This window comes from Lissotriton vulgaris, chromosome 5 (genome assembly GCF_964263255.1).
Source record: "Lissotriton vulgaris chromosome 5, aLisVul1.2, whole genome shotgun sequence".
NCBI classification, from domain to species: Eukaryota; Metazoa; Chordata; class Amphibia; order Caudata; family Salamandridae; genus Lissotriton; species Lissotriton vulgaris.
Window position 1 is genome coordinate 1,761,321,324 of NC_141693.1, and position 21,370 is coordinate 1,761,342,693.

Here is a 21,370-nt window from a genome sequence, read left to right on the forward strand (position 1 = left end):
TATAGGGAACTGGTCTCTAATGAGGCAAAGACGCAAGCACTAGCAACGTTACACCGCCTATATGATGTAGGTGACAAGTCAGGCAAGCTTCTGGCGTGGCTTAGCAGGAAAGAACGAGCTGCAAGATGGGTGGAAAGAATCAGGAGGGATGGGGGAGGCCTGGAAACTACCGACAAGGGCATAGCAGAAGCCTTCACATTGCACTATGAGAACTTCTATAGAGGCAGAGACCTCGGGACAGGGGACGAGGCCATACAATATATGGAAAACGTGGATATCCCAGTATTAGATGTAGAACTCAGCGCCCCACTAGAGGCGGGAATCACACTGGAGGAGATAACTACAGCCATCAATAAATTAAAAACGGGGAAAACACCAGGACCCAACGGGTTCCCGGCAGAATTCTTTAAAAAGACGGCCGACCTACCGACACCTCACCTATTGGCTCTATATGTTGAAGCCTACGAGATAGGGAGACTCCCACGAGATCTAGCATTGGCAACCATAGTGCCGATATACAAACAGGGCAAGCCGGAGGAGGATTGTGCCTCGTACCGCCCCATCTCACTTCTGAATATGGAGGTGAAAGTGCTGGCTACAATTCTAGCGCGCGCCTACGGACAGTCGTTCCAGACCTTATACACACAGACCAATCCGGGTTTTTGCCGGATAGAGCGACAAAGCTCATCCTCCGACGGACACACAACTGGCTTCAAGAAATAAAAGATAGGACGGAGCCGCACTGGTTCCTGTCCTTGGACGCTGAAAAAGCGTTCGACGCGGTACATTGGCCCTTTCTTATGGCAGTATTGCGGCGGTTTGGTTTTGGCCCACACTTTCAGAAATGGATAGGGCTGCTATACACTGCACCGAAGGCGCGGGTACGGGTGAATGGATGCTTATCACGCGAATTCCGTGTGGAGAGGGGCACCAGACAAGGATGCCTGCTGTCCCCTCTACTCTTCACACTCACCATAGACATATTGGCGGACAAAATTCGACAAAACCCGGAGATCCATGGCTTCACGTGGAATGAGTCAGGGGGTACTCAGGAAAAAGTTTCATTATATGCCGACGATGTATTGTTATATATTACGAACCCCGAGGTCTCCGTAGGGACACTCTTCAGAGAGTTAGAGGGCTTTGGGGCAATGGCGGGCCACACCATCAACTGGCACAAATCAGTCATGTATACGCCGCGGGGAGCAGTGCAGGGAGTAGCGTTACCGGACCGTCTACTCACAACCTCGGAGGGGTTGCAGTACCTTGGGATCTACATCACCCTGGACAAGAAGCTCTCGTTCCAGAGAAATGTGGAACGAATAATGAAAGAGGCAGTAGAAGACATGACGAGATGGAGACAGTTGCCGCTCACCCTACTGGGAAGGGCGGCGATGTATAAGATGATTACCTTACCCAAATTCCTATACGCACTTCAAAATGAGTACTATCCGCTCCCGACTAACACTATCACCAAAATCCACGCAGACCTGCGATCATTCCTATGGCTACGCAAACAACCACGCATCGCACTCCAGACACTCCAACGACACCAATATAGTGGAGGGATTTCATTGCCGAACCTGGAGGCATACTATTGGGCGGAACACCTGACCCCCATAAATGACTGGTTACATGCACCAGCGGACCACCCGACGTATGCATTAGAAAGGCATAATTTGTCCGCGCACAATGTACTTCACTATCTGTATGGGGGGGAAGGCAGGGAGAACGCTCTTGCCCGCTACTATGATTACGATTCGAGCATGGACACGGGCCACGAGATCCACGGGGTGGGAGGAGAGGCCAACACGTCAGACACCACTATGGCACTGCAAATGGTTCACGGAACTCCAAAAACTGAAAGGCTTCCAAAGGTGGGATGACATAGGGATTTCTACTATTGGGGATGTGATTAGGAAAGGGGAGCTGAAGACATTCGCGATGCTACAGGCAGAGTTTGGATTACACCCCACACAACAATACAAACACCTGCAGCTCGTACATGCCTGGTATGCGCAGAAGATATCACAACAGGATATACCGGAATATTCACCCCTAGAAGGGAGACTCCTACAGGAACAGATGGTACACCAGGCAGTGTCTCTCACATACAAAACCCTCACAAACAATATGTTGGGAAATTTGGCGAAACTCAGAGGTGTATGGGAGGCGGAAGTGGGGCAATTAGAGGACTTGGACTGGAAGCTGATACTGATGCACCCCCGAGAAGTGGCCATTAAGTCACGGCTGAGGCTGATCCAATTAAATGTGCTACACAGGACATACTTCGATCGGAGGCGTCTCCTCAAGATGGGTAGGATAACAGACGCCACATGTCTTCGGTGCAGATCCGAACAGGGGGATTTTTACCACACTATCTGGTCCTGTGAAAAGATTCAAGCATATTGGTCTCACATCTTCACGGAATTGGGGGAGGTACTGGGAATAGAGCTAACACTGGACCCGAAACTGGCACTACTAGGAATGGTGACCGAAGTAGACCTGCCACGCCCGCATATCATTTTCCTGGTGCTGGCACTGGTGGTGGCGAAAAGGGACATTGCGAAATATTGGGGGGGGGTGGCGGAGAGGCCAGAAATAGAGGAGTGGAGGAGAGGGCTAGACCTCTATATGGCAGCAGAACGAGTGACATACAAAGCTAGAGGCTGTCCCAAAAAATTCCGAAGGGTATGGAGTAAATGGAGACAATACCATGGCCTAGAAGTGGGGCAAATAGGAGGTGACACATAGAGGGATAGACGGCGGAGGCGGGAGAAGGAGACCACATGATAACGATAAGTGCCCGAAAGAAGGCGGAGACATTGAACATTCAGAGACTCCAAACAGATGCTATAATGTGACATGGGTGGGGAGACAAGCATCAGTATATTATGCACGAATGGAACTGATGGATTAGTGACACATACATTGCTGGACATGTGTTCTGACTGTCACCCCCTTGAGGGGGATATGCTACCAGTTTTGTAGAAAGGTGTGGGTGGGAGGGGGGGGAGTTGTGGGAGAAAACAACAAAAGCAGGATTGAGGGGTTCCATGAAGAGCTCGTAAGCCTTAAAATAATTGCACACTACTGGAAGAGAAATGTGTTGCCGCCCGGCCCCAGGGTTGTGGGCATAATGGCTGTGGAATAGAAACATAATGTAAGTTTGACGTGCTACTGTGGGCTTGGCACACCTGTATTCTTTTCATACCTGCACAAAAATAAAGTTATAAAAAAAAAAAACAATAAAAGTAGAAGCAATTGAGCAACTGCTTTCTTGGTCAGTTGGATGCCGGCATGTCTTTGATCTCTGCTTCCCCAAACATTAATTACACTGACGCACAAGTTACTTACCATCGGTAACGATATATCTGTACAAAACATTAGTTAGTGTTAGATTCCTTACCTTAGAATATCCCCAGGCGTCAGACTGGATCTGGAAAGTTTTCGTCAGCAGATACCCTTGCGCGTCGCTAGGCGTTGTCTGCGGCTCCGCGTCCGTCGTCCACGTCCTGATCGCCGGGATGACGTCGGAGTACTTAGACGCCGCCCTCGAGGGCTGACGTCAGTTCTGTACATAGCTTTCCATGCCAGTAACGAAGAGCCATGATAGAAACCGACACGGATGCCATGAAAATAGGGCCCTGAAAGGGATATGTCATTAACCCTAGATATCGGTTAGCAGAACGGGGAGGATGGGTGGGGCGGTAAGGACTCTAACACTAACTAATGTTTCTTACAGATATATCGTTACCGAAGGTAAGTAAATTGTGTATCTGAAAGAAACACGTTAGTGTTATCTTCCTTACCTTAGAATAGATCCAGCAATACCAACCCCGGTGGTGGGTCTGCGAACCAAGATCACACCAGAAAGTCCTGGAGAATAGAACGGCCGAAAAAGCCATCTCACCGGACTTGGCTGTCCAGGCAGTAGTGCCTAGCAAACATGTGCAGAGAGGCCCACATAGCTGCCTGACAGATGTCCTGCAAGGGGACTCCCCAACCAAAGGCAGTAGTAGCCGCCGTGGCCAGAGTGGAATGGGCGCGCAGCACAACAGGAGGCTCCTTTTTCGCCAAGGAGTAGCAAACCTTGATGCACAAGAAGACCCACCGAGAGATGGTCCGCTTGTGCACCGCCTGTCCCTTCTTAGCGCCCACGTAACCAACAAAGAACTGGTCATCCACCCGGAACTGGCGTGTGCAATCCAGATAGAAGGAGAGCGCACGTTTTGGGTCCAGACGGTGGAGCCTCTCTTCCGCCTTCGAAGGATGCGGAGGTGGAAAGAAGGTGGGCAAGGTGATGGACTGCCCGATGTGAAAGGCTGTGACTACCTTGAGCAGGAAAGAAGGACGAGTCCTCAGAACAACTTTGTCCGGATGGACAGAGAGGAAAGGAGGTTTTGAAGATCGAGCCTGGAGCTCACTCACTTCTCCTGGCAGAGGTGATGGCAACCAGGAATGCAGTTTTAGGAGTCAGAGGATGAAGAGGACAGTTATGAAGTAGCTCAAAGGGAGCGCACATCAGAAAAGTCAGAACAAGGTGAGGCGTTACAAAGGGAACCGGAGGGAAGAGGTGTGTGATGCCTTTCAAGAACCTATTCACAACAGGGGACTTGAAAAGAGGAGGTTGATCAGGAAGCCTTAAGAAGGCTGAAACGGCAGAGAGGTTACCCTTGATAGTGCCCAGAGCAGAGCCCTGCTGGGCAAGAGACAGAAGGAAGAGGAGAACCTCTGAAAGGGGGGCAGAGAGTGGATCCACGGCCTTTGCTGTGCACCATGCCACATTTGCAGGCATATACCGTTTTTGTGGAGGGACGCTTGGCCGCCAGAATCACATCACAGACTTTAGGAGGCAAGTTAAATGGCTTCAACTGTCGCCGCTCAATCTCCACGTATGTAGGTGGAGACTGGACAGGTTCGGGTGGAGGACCGTCCACTGCTGCTGCGACAGAATGTCCTCCTGAAGAGGCAGACGAATTGGGGGATCGACTGACATGCTGAGTAGCTTGGGATACCAGTATCTTCGTGCCCAGTCCGGAGTCACAAGGATGACTTGGGCCCGGTCTCGCCTGATCTTCTTCAGCACTCTGGGCAGAAGTGGTAAAGGCGAAAAGGCGCACAACAGACCGCAGCTCCACTCGCCACAAAAAGCGTCTCCGAGCGAGTGCCGCCTTGGATATTCCAACGCGCAGAACTGATGACATTGCGCGTTCTCTTCAGTGGCGAATAGATCTAACCAAGGCTCTCCCCACTGCAGAATGAGACCTTGCGCCACGTCCGATTTCAGAACGCCATTTGTGATCCATCATGCACCTGCGGCTGAGTTCGTCCGCCCTGGCGTTCAGGGAACCTGCCACGTGTTGAACCACCAGGGTGAAGCCCTGGTGTTCCAGTAATGTCCAGAGGTGCAGAGCCTCCTGACAGAGGGTCCACGACCCCACCCCGCCCTGTTTGTTGCAGTACCACATGGCGGTGGTGTTGTCCGTGAACATCTGCACTACACTGCCCCGGACAGAGGGAAGGAATGCTTTCAGTGCAAGACGGATCGCCCGCAGCTCCAGAAGGTTGATATGGAGCCAGGACTCCGCCGGGGACGAGAGGCCTCTGATCTCCCTCTCTCCCATGTGGCCCCCCCATGCCAGGAGGGACGCATCTGTCACCACTACGTGCTCCGATCGGGGAAGGGAGAGAGATCTGCCACTGACCCAATTGCAGTTTGTGAGCCACCACTGGAACTGGCTCGCAGTGCCCTCCGAGATCAGGACGTGGTCGGACAGGTTGCCCTGATGCTGTGCCCACTGAAACTTCAGGTTTCACTGCAGAGCCTGCATCCGCCACCTGGCGTGATGCACCAGAAGGATGCAGGAGGCCATCAGCCCCAGGAGCCGCAGGTCAACCTGACGGAGACCCGGGATAAAGGCTGAAAGAACGGAATCAGAGCCTGAATATTCCGAACCCGCTGTTCGGGGGGATAAACCCGAAACTGCGCTGAGTCCAGAACCGCTCCGATGAAAAGGAGCTTCTGAGAGGGGCACAGGTGTGACTTCGGCATGTTGATGGAGAACCCCAGCGAGTGCAGGAGGTCGGCCTGCAGTCTGGAGGTGGGAGGCGACTGTCTGGGGCGAGCCCGCCTTCAACAACCAATCGTCGAGATAGGGGAAGACTGAAACCCCTAATCTGCGCAGATGAGCTGCGACCACCGCCATAACTTTCGTGAACACCCGTGGGGCGCTGGTAAGGTCGAAGGGGAGCACGGTAAACTGAAAGTGCTCGTGGCCTACCGTGAACCGCAGGTAACGCCGGTGGACCGGCAGGACAGGGATGTGGAAAAACGCATCCTGCAAGTCCACCGCTACCATCCAGTCTTCTGGGTCCAGGGCAGCTAGGACCTGAGCCAAAGTCAGCATCTTGAACTTCTCCTTCAGGAGGAAGCCGTTGACGCTCCGTAGGTTCAAGATAGGGCGTAGGCCTCCTTTGCCCTTCTTGGGTACCAGAAAGTAGTGGGAATAGCAACCACGTCCTACTTCTGGCCCAGGTACGCCCTTGATGGCCCCCTTGGCCAAGAGGGCCGTAACTTCCTCCTGCAGAAGTTGCAAGTGATCCCCCGACATCCGGTGGTACTGCGGTGGCATGGCTGGAAGGGTTGCCTCGAAGGGGAGGGAGTAGCCCCTTCGGACGATTTGCAGCACCCAACGTGATGGTACGCCAGTGGGGGAGGTGATGATGGAACCTGCCCCCCACTGGCGACGAATGGGCCTGAAATGCCGGACTAGGAAGGCTTAGAGGCAGATGCTGCAGGGGCGAGTGTTGACTGATCCTGCCGGTGTGCCACGGTACTGTTACGGCGGTAACCACGTCCGCAACCGTGTTGAGCCTGGGTCTGCGGTCTGTGGCTGGCTGGACATATGGGGCGCCCTTTCCTTGGCCACGAAAGAAGCGAAAAAGCAGAAGTTTGCTGGCGTTGGTCTAGGCCCAAGGACTTGGCCGTAGCCCTGGACTCCTTGAAATGCTCCAGCGCACTATCCGCCTTGTCGCCAAAGAGGCGACGGCCATCAAAGGGCATGTCCATGAGGGTGGCCTGGACATCGCCCGAAAAGTTGTCGGACCTCAGCCAGGGATGGCGGCGAACCGCCACCGTCGTTGTAATCGCCCTACCCAGCGAGTCCGTTGTGTCGAGTCCACACTGTATGGAATAGCGTGCTGCATCCCGCCCTTCCGCAAGGGCTTGGGCGAGCTTTGCCCGGTCCTCCTCCGGGCACTGTGGTAGTACCTCCGCAACTGTATCCCACAGAGAGTGGGTGTTGACAGACCGCAGCCCCAAACTCAAGGAAGAGAACAATTTCTTCCCAAACTGATCGTACCTTTTGGATTCTCGATCCGAAGGAGCGGTCGGGAATGCGGTCTGGGATGCAGAGGACTGGATCACCAGGCTCTCGGGGTGGGGTGAACGGACCGGAAGCTAGGGTCTCCCGGAACCGGGCGGTGGCGTTGGGCCACGTTCCGATCCACAGGGAGGTCTGTGGAGGGCTTGGACCAGGTACCCAGCAGAACGTCGGTGAGGGCTTTGTTGAACGGCAGTAGAGGCTCCGAGGAGCTTGCCTGCAGTTTGGGCACCTCAGTGAGGAGGTTAGTCCTCACAACCGCGACAGGGAGCTCAAGAGCCAAGGCCTTGGCCGCCCTGTTCAACACCACGCTGTAAGCAGCCCCCGCCTCCGTACGCTACGGAGGGAGGAGAGACGAATCCAGTGTCGGGCGTAGTGTCCAGACCACTGGCCTCCCCTAGCTCGTCTGCCCAGTCCTGGCTCAACTGGCACTACAGTGCCAGAGGTTCCTGATGGAGCCGGGTCGTAGGTGTATTGCTCACCCATCGGCTCCGGAGACGGCGAACTGGGGACAACGTCGTCCGGGGCGACACTCTCGAGGTCGGCGCCAGCGGAGGAGTCGTGAAGTCGACTGGCGACGACCCGGATCCGGGACCGGATCCTACGGCTTCATGTCTGAAGTCGACGACGGCTCCGGGGCCGAAGCACCCGACGGCGCCGGGGACGGAGCCGCCGGCCCGCTAGGACTCCCAGACGGACCCTCGGGCCCGAAAGCGCCTAGACAGGGTCCGATGGAGGGAAGAGAATCCTCATGGCCACGAGGGAGTCACGTTTCTCCTCCGGCATTGCTTGCAGCCCAGGGACTCGCGGGTGTGGAGCTGGACGCGGCGCTTGCGGCTCCGGCGGAGCCGCGTGGGTGGTGTCTCCCGAACGCCCGGTGGCGTTGCGCGAGCATGGGGGGGGGGGAGGGGAGTCGGAAGAGCGATGTTGCCTCTTCGACTTCTTTTTAGAGTGCCTTGACTTCCCTGAGGACTTGGAGCCTGACGAGAGGTGTTGACTCGTCGAGCGGTGATGACTGATCCCTCAACTTCTTCCTCGAGCGGTGGGCAGCGGACTGCCGGAGCTCAAGTCGCTTACGGGACCGCTCCCGTCTAGCCTTTGAGGTCAAGGCCCGGCAGTCAGGGCACGACTTTTCATTGTGGTCGGCCCAGAGACAATAAAGGCACCGACGGTGAGGATCGGTCACCGACATGAAGCGGTGACAGTCCTCGCAAGGTTTAAAACCAGGCATCCCTACGGGCACCGCGAGTCGAAGGTCGACTCGAAAAGTGATCAAAAGTGATCCAAAAAGTTAGTAAAAAAAATGACTAAGAGTACTGCTCTTCCCGGATCTGTGCTTGCTGGTGCGGAAAAAAGAAGAACTGACGTCATCCCGGCGATCACGACGCCGACGACGGACGCGGAGCCGCAGACGATGTCTAGCGACGCGCAGGGGTACTGCTGACGAAAACTTTCCGGATCCAGTCTGACGCCTGGGGATAGTCTAAGGTAAGGAATCTAACACCAATGTGTTTCTTTCAGATAGATGGGTAGGGATAAAGGGGTAATATCACATCTATAGAACACTGTAATTACTCCACTATACTCTGAAGCTGTCCTTCTGCAGGCAAAGGTCAACTGGCAAACATTTTTGGACACTGAATACTTGGAAGGTGACTGGGCATCCCTGCTGGATACTCACGACAGACAACAATGTGAGGCACACCTAAAATTCACCTTGTTCATGACAGTGTACAGCTGTTATTGATCCCCCATTAAGACTACGCTAGGCAAAGATCTGTATCACTGATCTCTGCTGGAAATGCAAGAAAGCGGGATGTAAGTTAAGTCACATCGTATGGTCATGTCCTTGACTGGCTATTGAAGGGAAGTTGGCACACACTAGGAGCAACCAGTAAAAGCTCATTCCAGCCATGGGCGAAAATGGCAAGTCTGCATGACACCACTGACCACATCACTTTTTACTGGTCAAGATGGACCCAATACCTTCTATAGGTAAAATCTGTATTCTGGGGCACTGGAGTCGGTCAGTAACACCACATCACCAGAGAAACGGGTTACTGAACTCCTAAAACTTGCATCGCTCAGAAGTCTCCAAGACAAATGAAATAACTAAATGTCGGTCTTTGCAAATATCTCGAACTCATGCTTTGAGTATTGCAATGTATCCCCGAAGAGATTAAAACAATACAAACTGTCCCTACTCCCATAATATATCCCCTTTAAGTTTATAACGGTTTATCTGGAAATCCACCTGTTCATATGCCTCACCTCTGTTGGTTGGCGTCATGTTTACAGATAAACACATTAACTTTCCTGTTATAGGACATTGCAAGGGCAAGGATTGTCGCTTGTAATCTATGGACCTCTTTGAAACGGAAGAGGAGAAGTCACTGATTTTATGAAAATCAATAAAGATAATTAAAAAAATGTAAACAAAGAATGACACTACTGCTCTGAACAGGTGCCTCCCAAAATAATTATGAAGACTGGATTCTTCCTCCAACCCTCAATTTTCCTTGTTAAAGTAAAGAACCAATCCACAGAGAAAAATGAGACAAATTAGAACCTTTAAAAATATATTAAAATGGTTGCAGTGAATGGCATACCCACGCCTATGACCGAATGGAAAAGATCAGGACTTAACAAAGTGGATGATTTCAGCAAAGGAAAGGAAGATTAAATGTATAAACTCTCCTGCCCTCTAATAGTGCACATTTTCTACAAATATATAAAACTGTCAAGAATATTTTCAACAATACCTTTTCATTGGACTTGTGTTTATTCCTTAGTTCCTGCCCAATAGCTTTACCAAGCGCAGAATAGTGCACATGAGGTTTCTTTCCTTTCTTCAAAATTGGGAACTTCACTGTTGCACCACTTTCACATACTTGCCGGGGACAAGTATTGTGGGGCTCAGTGGGGTCCATGGTTACTTCGTACACGTTCATCTGAATTTCACCTCCTTGTGTAACTGCACTCTAAAAAACAAAGTGTTACAAAAAGCTTTGAAAAGATAAAAAAAATGTTGACAAAAAAAATGTTGACAAACTGAAAAAATATATAAAAGTCAAGTGATCAGTTAATCAGAGTAAAGTCCTATATGTTGTTTGCTATCTTTTAGTTACTACTATGTGCAACCTGGAAAACAATGCAGTGGCTGAACGGGGCTGACCCAAGCCCCTCTCCAAGTAGTAGTGTCTTTCATAGGTCATTATATGACCTATGAAAGATGTTTTCTTTTAAGTCAGACCAAAATTTAATGAACAAAGTGCATCCCTTGCGGAGTAATGATTATGTATCATACCAATATTTGGAATGCTTTTATTTGTATTATAATGGGCTATTCTTTATTTAAGCCTCTTTTCCCGCATCCCTGCCTTCGGACTTCAAAGAACCTTATTTGTTTTATTCCTTGGAAGTGACCTGTTTAAAAAGCGGTGAACGCACCATGCGGTCAAAGCTTTTTTAAAAACAAAAAGTCTACTCCACAAAGCTAAAAAAAGACACACGTTTCTTTTGAAATCGAATTCTCCAGCAATGCCCTTGTGAAAATGGTCCTCGATTCAAGAGTGAAGAACTCAAATCCTTACTCAAGCACGCCACATTACCTTTGCTACCATATTGTAAACTGGCAGAACTCAATCCTTAAGGCATAAAAGATGCTACAAAAGGAATGGTTTTTTTACATGCTCTATTGAAATCATATATACTGAATCGTTCCGCACACGTGCGGGCATTGCGGAGCAGTTCTTTCAAAGTCACAGGCACTTTGTCTTACTTCAGAAAGGCCAGGAAACATGTGACAAACATGTTACATTTTTGCAGCCTTAAAAACAGGCTTTATTGACCATCTTTATTGAATTACTTTAAATTTTAGAAGGAAAAAGGGTCATATCCTTAACAATCACTAAAGCAAAAAGAAAATGTATCTTTTAAAAAAACCTTCAAAACACTTTTTACAGTAAAATAAGGATTAGCAAGCTTATTCCTCAAAGACGCCGCGAAGGAAGATCTAAAAAAGAAGGAAAGTAAAATTAGGGAAACAAATTCTTTAGAGATGCTTGCCACACTTGGGCATCAGCCTTAGCATCTGAATCAAGACAATAGTGTCTTGTAAAGGTGTGAACTGATCTCCAGGTCGCAGCCTTGCAAATCTCAGCAATTGTATCTTTCTAAGCAAAGCAGCAGAAGCTGATATACCCTGGTGGAGCAGGACCTAGGTTTACTGTATAGGGTTTTGTTTGCTTTTTTGATAACAAAGAATTATGCAGGAGACAATCCATCTAGATAAGAATTGTTTTTCAAGTGCCATATCCAATCCGTAGCGGACAATAGTTGACAAAGAGTTGCTTTGATTTTCTTTAAGATTTTGCTAACTGGAACTTTAAAACCCTCCTAACATCGAGAGTGTGGAGAGATCTCTCCACAGGAGAATAAGAGATCTGAAAGAATGAAAGTAAAAGTAGTAGTCTGACTGAAATACAAATCTGAGACTACCTTAGGGAGGAATTTAGGATGGGTACTCATCACTACCCTGTTGCTATGGAATACTGTGTAAGGTTCATGTAAACAGAGAGCCTGTATCTCGCTAAATGTGTCAACTTAAGTAATGGCTACCAAGAAGGAAGCCTTGGAAGAGAGGTGTTGGAGAGAAGCCTTATGAATGGGTTTGAAGGAAGGACCCATAAAGCGAGAGAGGACAGTGCTTAACTCACATGAAGGAGAAGGTCCCCTGAGGGTAGGATATATCTTCTTTTTTTTGATAATCAACTTTATTAGCATTTTTAAAACAATAAAGAGAGTTCATTGGCCGCAGCTCATGAATTAGCAGGTACAGTGAGATAAAAACATCATTACATATGGGTAGGAGTAAACCAGTCCAGTCCAACATCATATTTAGCGTGGTAATAGCAAAGACAGTGTACATAGCTGGGATTACGGTGGAATCAGGATATATCTCCTTAATGCCTCTCAGAATTTTTTTGACAACAGGCATTCTTTGTGAAGGACATTTTCGGTAAGCTGTGATTGCTGAAAGATGCACTATAAACTTTAGCAATATGAAGATGTGCAAGAATAACGACTTCCTGACAAGTAAGTGGACTGACATTGTTCTGAGAACACCAGACACAGAATTTCTTCCATTTGAAGGAATAGGAAATACTCGAAGATGATCTCTTGGCTTCTCTTAGGACATCTATGCATTCCTTTTTTTTTTTTATTTTTTTTTTTAGATGGATTAGAATAACAAAAAGAAATACATTCATACATACTGTCGGAGTATCAACTGGATAAAAGAGTAAAATACAAAATACACGAGGGTTTAAAAACAATTCATATATGCATAATACAAGACACTATCTAAAAGTGTTTTACAAACAGGCATGAGTTCGACAATTTCATCCTCTTGTTTCCCTCCACTTGCTGAGGGGTGCCCAGACTTTTTTTCCATATTCTTTCTTCTTTTGTCCCTTGAAATTATATAAACATTCCTCGATATTGTGGATTCCAAGCAATCTAGTCAACCAAATCTGGAATGAAGGGGCTACTGGATCTTTCCAGGCCGCCGCTATTAAAATTCTTAACACTGCAACACACAAAAAGACAAAAGCTTCCGCTTCATGCGTAATTTTAAGATTTTCATCCCTGCCAATTAACACAATCGTTGGGGATAGAGAGATTTGGCCCTCTAGCAGCCCCGATAAAAATTTCTCCATTTCAGTTAAAACAGGTTTCAGATTTGGACAAGAATAAAACATATGGGTTAAATCTGCTGGGCCTTGGGTACATCTTGGGCATCTATCTGTATCCCTTTTACCCCATTGAAACAGCTTTGCGGGGGTGTAATATAGATTAAAGATCATTTTATAATGTTGTGCTTTTAAGTTGGTTGCTCTGAGTATTTTCTTGTTCAATGCCAGTGCATAGTCCACATCTACATTTGGATCCCCAATTCTAAGGGCCCAAGCGTTTTCCACTTGCACCACATCATCTTCCAGACTCTGTAGCAAAAGACCATAACCCATTTTAATCTTCCTACCCCCATTCCTTATATACTGAACAATCGGATTCATCTCCTGGATAGAAATCCTAGGTCTTATGGATTTCACTGATTGTTCTAATTGGTTGTACAGCATCCAGTGGTTCGTTGAAATACCATATCTTTGTTGCAGGATCTCAAACCCTAACAGCTCTTCCTTACTCATAACATCACCCAGATACCGGATACCCAGCCTTTTCCAAAGAGCGCTATTCCTATTCTGTCCAAGATGTCTAAATGGGCTTGAGTCCCAAAGGTCTAAAATTCCATTAATCTTAGGGATCTTAAGAAATTTCAACATTAGATTCCATACACCCCATACACCTAACATCACTTTACTTTTACTCCTCTTGTAAAATTGCACATTCACTTCCCGAGTTAAAATCCCCTTGGCTTTTTCACCTATTACTAATTCATAGATTGTGGGGATTCTGGAAAAGCCAGGCTGCCATACGGGAGTATTAGAGCATATTAGCTGTTTCATATGCAGCAATAAACATACCCAGTGATACAGTCTGAGATTAGGAGCTGCTAGCCCTCCTCTCTCTTAGGGTAATGACAATTTAGCTAGCGATCGTCTTACTTTACCATATTGCCAGAGAAACTGTGAGAAGACTGATTCCATTTTTTTCATCAGGGCTTCATCAATTAATAAGGGAATAGCACGGAATAGATACAACAGTTTCGGAAACATTGTCATTTTAAGAACGTTAACTCGTCCAATCAAAGATAGATGTAAAACATCGATTCTCCTCAAATCTTTCTCCATCGCCGCCAATACTGGCGAATAATTTTCCTGAATTATTTTACCCACGTCAGCATTAATTTTAACTCCTAGATAAATTGCAGCATCGACATATCTTTGATCTCTTTTCTGAATATTCTTAGTACAAATTATTATAGTTTTCTCAGTATTGAGTTTATACCCTGAATATGTCCCAAACTGCTGAGCCAAATTATTTAATTCCTGTATTGCTATATCCGGCTTATTTGTAACAATTGCCAAATCGTCCGCGTACACTAATATCTTAGTAGCATGACCATAAGATATAACAGGGGATATTCTATCTGAAGCCAAAATTTTCCTAATCAGCGGGTCTATGTATAGTGCGAACAAAATAGGTGAGCAGGGGCAACCCTGGCGTGTACCTCTTTTGATCGTTACCTTCTCTGATTGAAGCCCCATAGTAGTGATTCTGGCGACCGGGTCCGTATACATAGCCTTAATACCTTTCCTACAGTTTTCTCCGAAACCCCTTTTCTCCAACACCTCCCACATAAAATCCCACACAACACGGTCAAACGCCTTCTCGGCATCCAATAAAATCATAGCCATGTCACTCCCTGTAACGGTAACAGCATCAAATAATGAAATAGCCCTGGCTGTATGTTCGGTGGTGCCACGCCCTGGGACAAACCCATGCTGCCAGGGTGATACAAGTTGACCTATAATCCCTCCTAGTCTTTTAGCCCAAACTTTTGAGTATAGTTTCGCATCTGTATTAATTAAAGAGATTGGCCTATATGAGCCAGGGCTCTCCTCTGGCTTTCCCTTTTTGTGAAATACCACAATATTGGTCTGCTTCCAAGTATCCGGAATTACACCTGAACATATGACTCCATTAAAAAGATCTTCCAGTATTGGCAGGATTTCTTCACTCAAAGCCCTATAAACCTCGATCGGGATCCCATCTGGACCTTCTGCTTTACCCAATGCCAGTTCACTCAGAGCATTTTTTATCTCCTCACTTGTTATACCCAATTCCAATCGATCTCTATCTTCCTCCTCCACCCTAGGTGTTATAAGAAATTGGTCTTGCATAGGAAATACCACTCCTGGATCCTGATCATAGAGTTTTTGATAAAATTCGTGAAACGCCTGTATTATAGAGTTTGGGTCATTATATTCTCTCCCGTTGTAGTTTATCTTACTGATTTTGTTTCTATTCAGATCTTGTCTTATACGCAGTGCTAATGCTCTGCCAGCCTGTTCCCCCGTCTCATAGCGCCTTGCTCTTTGCGCCTGATATTCACAAATCTCTTTCTGAGTGATTATTTTTAAAAGGTCACCCTTGATCCTGGCCATATTTCTAGTAGTCTCGCTACTATCTTTGCCGGTTGTTATTTCGTCAATATGATGTCTCTCTATTTCAGCCAGAACTGCTATAAGATTATCTATCTTGCTCTTATCCTCTTTCCTAATTCTTGTTGCACAGCTGATCGTCTCCCCCCTTAATGCAGCTTTATACGACTCCCAGACTCCATTTCTGGAGGCACTATATCTATTACAATCAAAGAATTCCTTTGACCATCTTTTCATATGCTTTAAAAACCTTTCATCATTTAATAGTTTTCTATCAAAAGTCCATCTAGAAGTTTTCCTTAATACACTGGGAGCTTTATAGGAGAGTATCAGAGGATTATGATCAGAAATTATTCTTGGTAATTTCTGAATGTTAACCTTACCTATCTCCCCTATTGTAATGAAAAAATAGTCTAACTTAGAATACTTTTGTGCTGGATGGGAGAAATATGTATAGCCACAATCACCTGGCATCTTATCTCCCCATACGTCTAACAGGCCATGAGACTGCATCATGGAGCTTATAGCTGCGTTGACCTTTCGTTTACGGCCTGTATATTTACTCCCCTGGTGCCAATCTGCAGAGATATTCATATCCCCACATACTATCATTGGGGCATCCCAATTGGCCATTTCCTCTTCCAACTTATCGTAAATCATAGGATCATCCTCATTCGGACCATATATTACACATAGTGTGAGCCCCATGTTCATTTCCGCCAATAACCATCTACCTGAGACATCCGTTTTAATTCGTTTCGCTCCGCCTAGATGATTTTTAGCTACTATGGCCACTCCTCTTATCATTGATGATTGGGTGGAGCATCCAATCAAGGTAAACCTATACATTTCCAAGATCTTCCTTTTATTCCAGGGAATATGGGTTTCCTGAACACAAACTATATCGATATTGTTTGTTCTGACCAGATGGGTCAATCTCTGCCGCTTCTTCCAATCATTTAAACCCCCTGTATTAATACTACAAATTCTAATGTCTGACATATTTTACGTGTTTGCCTTTCCTACCTTGACTCTTATCCATATAACTGAAATCAACCTGAAAACTATTCCTTTCCATCTCATGCCTTTTCAAAATGTTCACCCCCCCTTCCCTCCCCACCTCCTCCCACTCCTCCCACTGCACTCTCTCCCTCCCCCTGTTGAGCTCCGGGATGGAGCCCCCCTCAATCCCCCCCTTGTCTTGAGGCGCTCAGACCGCTGGTCTGTGCACGTGATGGTTACAGCTTAGCGTGAGGAGAAGTGACCATTATTCTAACCTTTTTTTTAAATTTTTTTTATTTTTTTCCCCTTAGTTTTAACCCCCACCAAATTTACATTATGATCCCATTGTAGTCCCCCACCTTTTGCAAACCCCTCCACCACATATGCTAGCTACCGGGTTAGAATCTGCCATTTTCTTTGTACTCCCTCAGTGAAACACAAGAGTATCCCCTACTCTGTTTAGAAATATTGTACATCAGTACCCCCATTTCCAACTTGGATCAACATTTGATCAACATTTTTAACACTCCAATTACGACATCAAAAACTCTTTAGCTTTAATCTCTGAAGAGAAATAAAATGTTTTTCCGTCCTGTATTACTTTCAGCTGGGCGGGGTTGATCAAATAGGCCTGCATACCCTTGTCCTGAAAAGGTTTGATCATCTGCCGTAATCTCCAGCGTCTCTCGACTGTAATATGGCAAAAGTCAGGACGAACGAAAAAGGTATATTCATCAACTGTCTTTTTTTTATCAGGTCTCGCCCTCTCAGAGATTGCTTGTCTCAAATTAAAGTTGCCCAGAAAGATTAAGATTGCCCTAGGCTTATCTTCCTCTTTTGCCTTTTTATAGATGTTGGCCGGGGTACGATGTGCTCTCTGAATCTCCCTTTCAAAATCCCAATCTTTCAACTCCTTAAAGGCAGACACAAAAAGTTTGACGATAAATGATTTCATATCTGCCCCCTCGGCCCCTTCAGGGATTCCAAGGATACGAAGGTTGTTTTGCCGCGATCTATTTTCTAACGACTCCAGTTTCCACTGGATATCGGTAAGCTGTTTTGCTTGCATGTCAACTTTATTGACTGCTGCTGCTGAATCCGCTTCTGTGGATACCATTCTGTCTTCCAGATTAGTCACTCGCTCACCGAGGTTCACACAGGCCTTTGTCAGCTTTCTCACCACCCCTTGCATTTTTCTGACAGCCGCCTGGGATTTCCGACTCTCTTGCCTTGCTTCCTCTCTGTGAGCCAATATCTCCTGGTGAATGATCTCCAGGAGTGACATTTGTGCAGAAGCCCCCTCTGGGCTGTCTAAAGAAGCATTCGATTGTGCTGGCTCTCCTTTTTGATTAAGTGTTTTCGATCTCACCACCATTTTTACCACTGTGCTTGGGGGGCTGCTTTCCTCAGGTTCTGAATCGCTGCCGGTCTCTATATCGCTGATTTCTTGGTCCAAGCTTATCATCTCCTTCCTCAGACCATTCACCGCCCTCCGATACCGAGAAGAATGCCTCGCTTGGGGCTTCTTTCTTACTGCAGCTACTCCCCCCTGTATCGTCCTCCAAGATCCCTTCTAAGCCAAGGTGCAGAGTTTTAATGTCACCCAACTGATCTACTGCCGGGTTCTCCACTTGCTGTTCTTTCCCTTCCACCATTACTACAGACTCTAACTGTTCAGCAAGATCATCAGCTGTAATGCCAGGGGATGCCTCTTCATTACCATTGTCCGGGGGAACCTGTATATCATCTTCCTTCTGATCTTTCATATCTTTATTCTTATTTAGCTTTTGGAAGATATCTGATATTGGAATAGTGCCCAGATTGTCCGGGTTCCCTTTACTAGCACCCTGCTGTGCCATTTTTTTTTACTAGAGGGGAGCCTTGTTTCTTCCTTTTACTACCCTCATTGTCCGCCATAGATTCCGCTAGCTCCGCTGCTGCTTTTCTCCTAGCCGCTGCTTTAGCACTGGCGCTCATCTTGGGAGCTATAATTGCCCTCCGCCTCTCTTCTGGCCCAAATGCCTCCTTACCGCCTAAAGTGTCCCCGTTTTCGGTAATCTCCGTCTGCAGGACACCAGCACCCTCCAGAGTGTAGGAACTCTGCTCCTCCCCGTCTCTCGGGAAATTGATATCCAGCTTCAGTTGTTTCTCAGCGCGGGGCTTCCTTCTCCGCTGAAATCGCCGTCTTTGAAAACGGCTCCGCGAGGCTCCGTCCCTGTCAGTTACCTCCGCGAGCTCCGCTGCCTCCGCTTGCAGTCTGGTGACAGCTCCGCCTCTGAAACGCCGCGTCAGCTGAACCACCTCCAGTAGCAGCCGCTTCAGCGGCTGACTGCACGTCAATTTCATCAAGCCGCGTCTTCTTCGGTACGAGTTCTTTTTTACCCGTTCTCTTCCATTCTCGTCCGTCTCGTAGTTAGAAACACTCGCGGATTACATCCAGTGCCCTAATACAACCTCTGTTAGGGGGAATACGGGGTCATAGCTCGACTTTGCACTCCTCCTCACGCGAGCTGCTTTCCGACCGTCTCACACGGCCGCCATCTTGCCCCAACAAGTCCACTGATGTTGAAGTGTCGGCATCTATGCATTCCAGTGGACAGTTTAGGTGTCCATATTATATGAGCAATGTAACCAAGTTCAGAGAGAGAAGGTTGGGATGTTGAATCTGGCCTCTGAACTTCTGAAGAAGATCCGGTCTGCATGAGAGTTTCCTGTGTGGACACAGCGAGAGGTGAAGGAGATCCGTGTACCACCACTGATGAGGCCAATTTGGAGCAATGAGAATCAGTCTGGCTTATGAGTGTGAGAACTTGATGATCACTGTTGACAGTAGTGGAATTGGAAAAAAGGAATAAAGAAATTTTGCCTGACCAGTCGATTCATAGGGCATTGCCCAGTGTGCTGGGGTGGCCTAAACTCGAATTGAAGCTTGGGCATCTGTGTTTTTTCCGTCTGTGAAAAGATGTATTTGGGCAAGACTGCAATCTGAGAAGATGTTGGAAAGTGCAGCGTAGTTTATAACTCAGTTGTGATTTCTTGAGTGACTCTGCTGAGAGTGTCCGGCAAAGCATTCTGTATTCTCGGAAGATGGACCGCTGTAACCTTGAGATCCTGGAGCTAAGCCACCTCCAGATTGTTTGAGCTTCCTGGATCTCGTCCCTACCTGTTTGTTCAGATAATGCATGGATATTTTATTGTCCGTCTGAACAAGGAGAGTCTGTTCTGAACAACAGGAGGAACGCCTTCAGGGCTAGACATACTGCCCTCAGTTCCTGAATGCATGCAGGACCAGGAAGATGCATAGTGCCATTCAACCAAGAAGGGAAGAAAGAGACTTGTCTCACTGTTGGATAGGATGCTTTCTTTAGATTGCGACATTGCTAAAGGATATATAATCGTCTCTCCTCCCAAGACAACTGTTTTGTGTATACTGTGTCTAGAACTGCACCCAAGTAATGCAGGGATTGAACAGGTCTCTAAATGGATTTGTTGTGATTCACGTGCAGACCTAGTTGATTGAGAGTCATGATGATTAGGTGATAAAGTTGGCTTGCTTACTGACAGGAAGACTCCTTGATAAAGATTCTAATCCTTCTGAGGTGGGCTGCTACAACCACCATACATTTGGAGAATGTTTACATTACAAACTTGAAGGTGAGGGGGAGGACCTTGTATTGACAGTGGTCTTTTTCCTACAGTGAACCTCAGGACATTTTGGTGTTTTTTGTCTACTGGGATTTAAAAATAGGCATTTTACAGGCCTATCGAACATAGCCAGTCCCCTTGATAGAGATGAGGGTAGATATGATGATGAGCCAATATCCTGAATTTGTCTTTGAAAAACCATTTGTTTGCTTTATTGAGGTCGAAAGAGTGTCTGTATTAATTTTTGGGTCCTTTCTTCTTCAACAGAAAATAACGGGAATAAATTCCCATTCCTTTCATGTGAGAGATGACCTTCTACACTGCATGTTTCTGCAAGAGAATAGATACTTCAGTAGCAGTTGATCTTATTAGTAAAGGGGTTTCCTCTGTAGAATAGTAGGCAGCCACCACTTGAATCTGAGACAATATCCATATTCTACAATATTCAGAACACATTTGTCAGTGGTTATCCTTTGCCACTCTTGCAGGAAAGAGGTTATGTTTCCTCTACCGGAGTAGGCAACGGAAGAGGGGGAAGAGATAACTCACTGTTTGACACCTGCTGTTTTAGCAGCACAGAGGATTGCTGTCCTCCTCTGCCTCCTGACTGACTACGCTGTTGTTGAGGTCTATGTGGCTGAGATGATTGTTGTGGCTGCTGTCCTGTAGACCAATGAGGGGTTTTAGCCCTCAGGTGGGAATAGCGGCGGTCATAGGCCTCATAGGAATGTCTCCTCTGTTCTTTTTTTTTTCAGTCTGACAGCTTTGAGTGTGTCAAGCTCAGACTTCATCCTAGACATTTTCATATCAGCCAAATAAAGAGGCACCTGCAGGTTGAAAATCCGGTGTTGGGCTTTCGATTTCAAACCTATAAGTCTCAGCCAAGATGAAAGCAGAAGCGCTAGTTCATGACAATAACCATGCACAGCTAGAGTGGAGGAATCAACTACAGCACTGAATACTTGGTTTCTTACCATCATTCCTTCATTAATAAACTCCTAAAAATCCTGACGCATGTCTCTAGAAAGATCTTCTATGAACTGTTGAATGGAGTCCCAGGGACCTGTCACAGCACCCTAGTAGAGCAGTCGCACTAGCAGCTTTCACAGAAGCTGCAGACTTCCCAGAAACCTTTCTGCACACAGAATCCAATTTCATGTTCTCCTTATCAGGATGTGCTCTAGAAGATGGGGCTGTGGCATTAAGTTTGTG

General features: G+C 47.1%; 1 protein-coding gene across 10 annotated transcripts in view; it reads right to left on the bottom strand.

Annotated features, from left to right (window-relative positions):
- The window catches only part of NBR1 (NBR1 autophagy cargo receptor), a 577,507-nt gene that overhangs the window by 374,977 nt on the left and 181,160 nt on the right, over positions 1-21,370 (bottom strand). For all 10 annotated transcript variants that reach the window (XM_086924037.1, XM_086924035.1, XM_086924034.1 and 7 more), the window contains one exon: positions 10,148-10,366. In XM_086924037.1, coding sequence (XP_086780163.1) covers positions 10,148-10,366 — 219 coding nt within the window. The remainder of the gene's footprint in view (positions 1-10,147; positions 10,367-21,370) is intronic.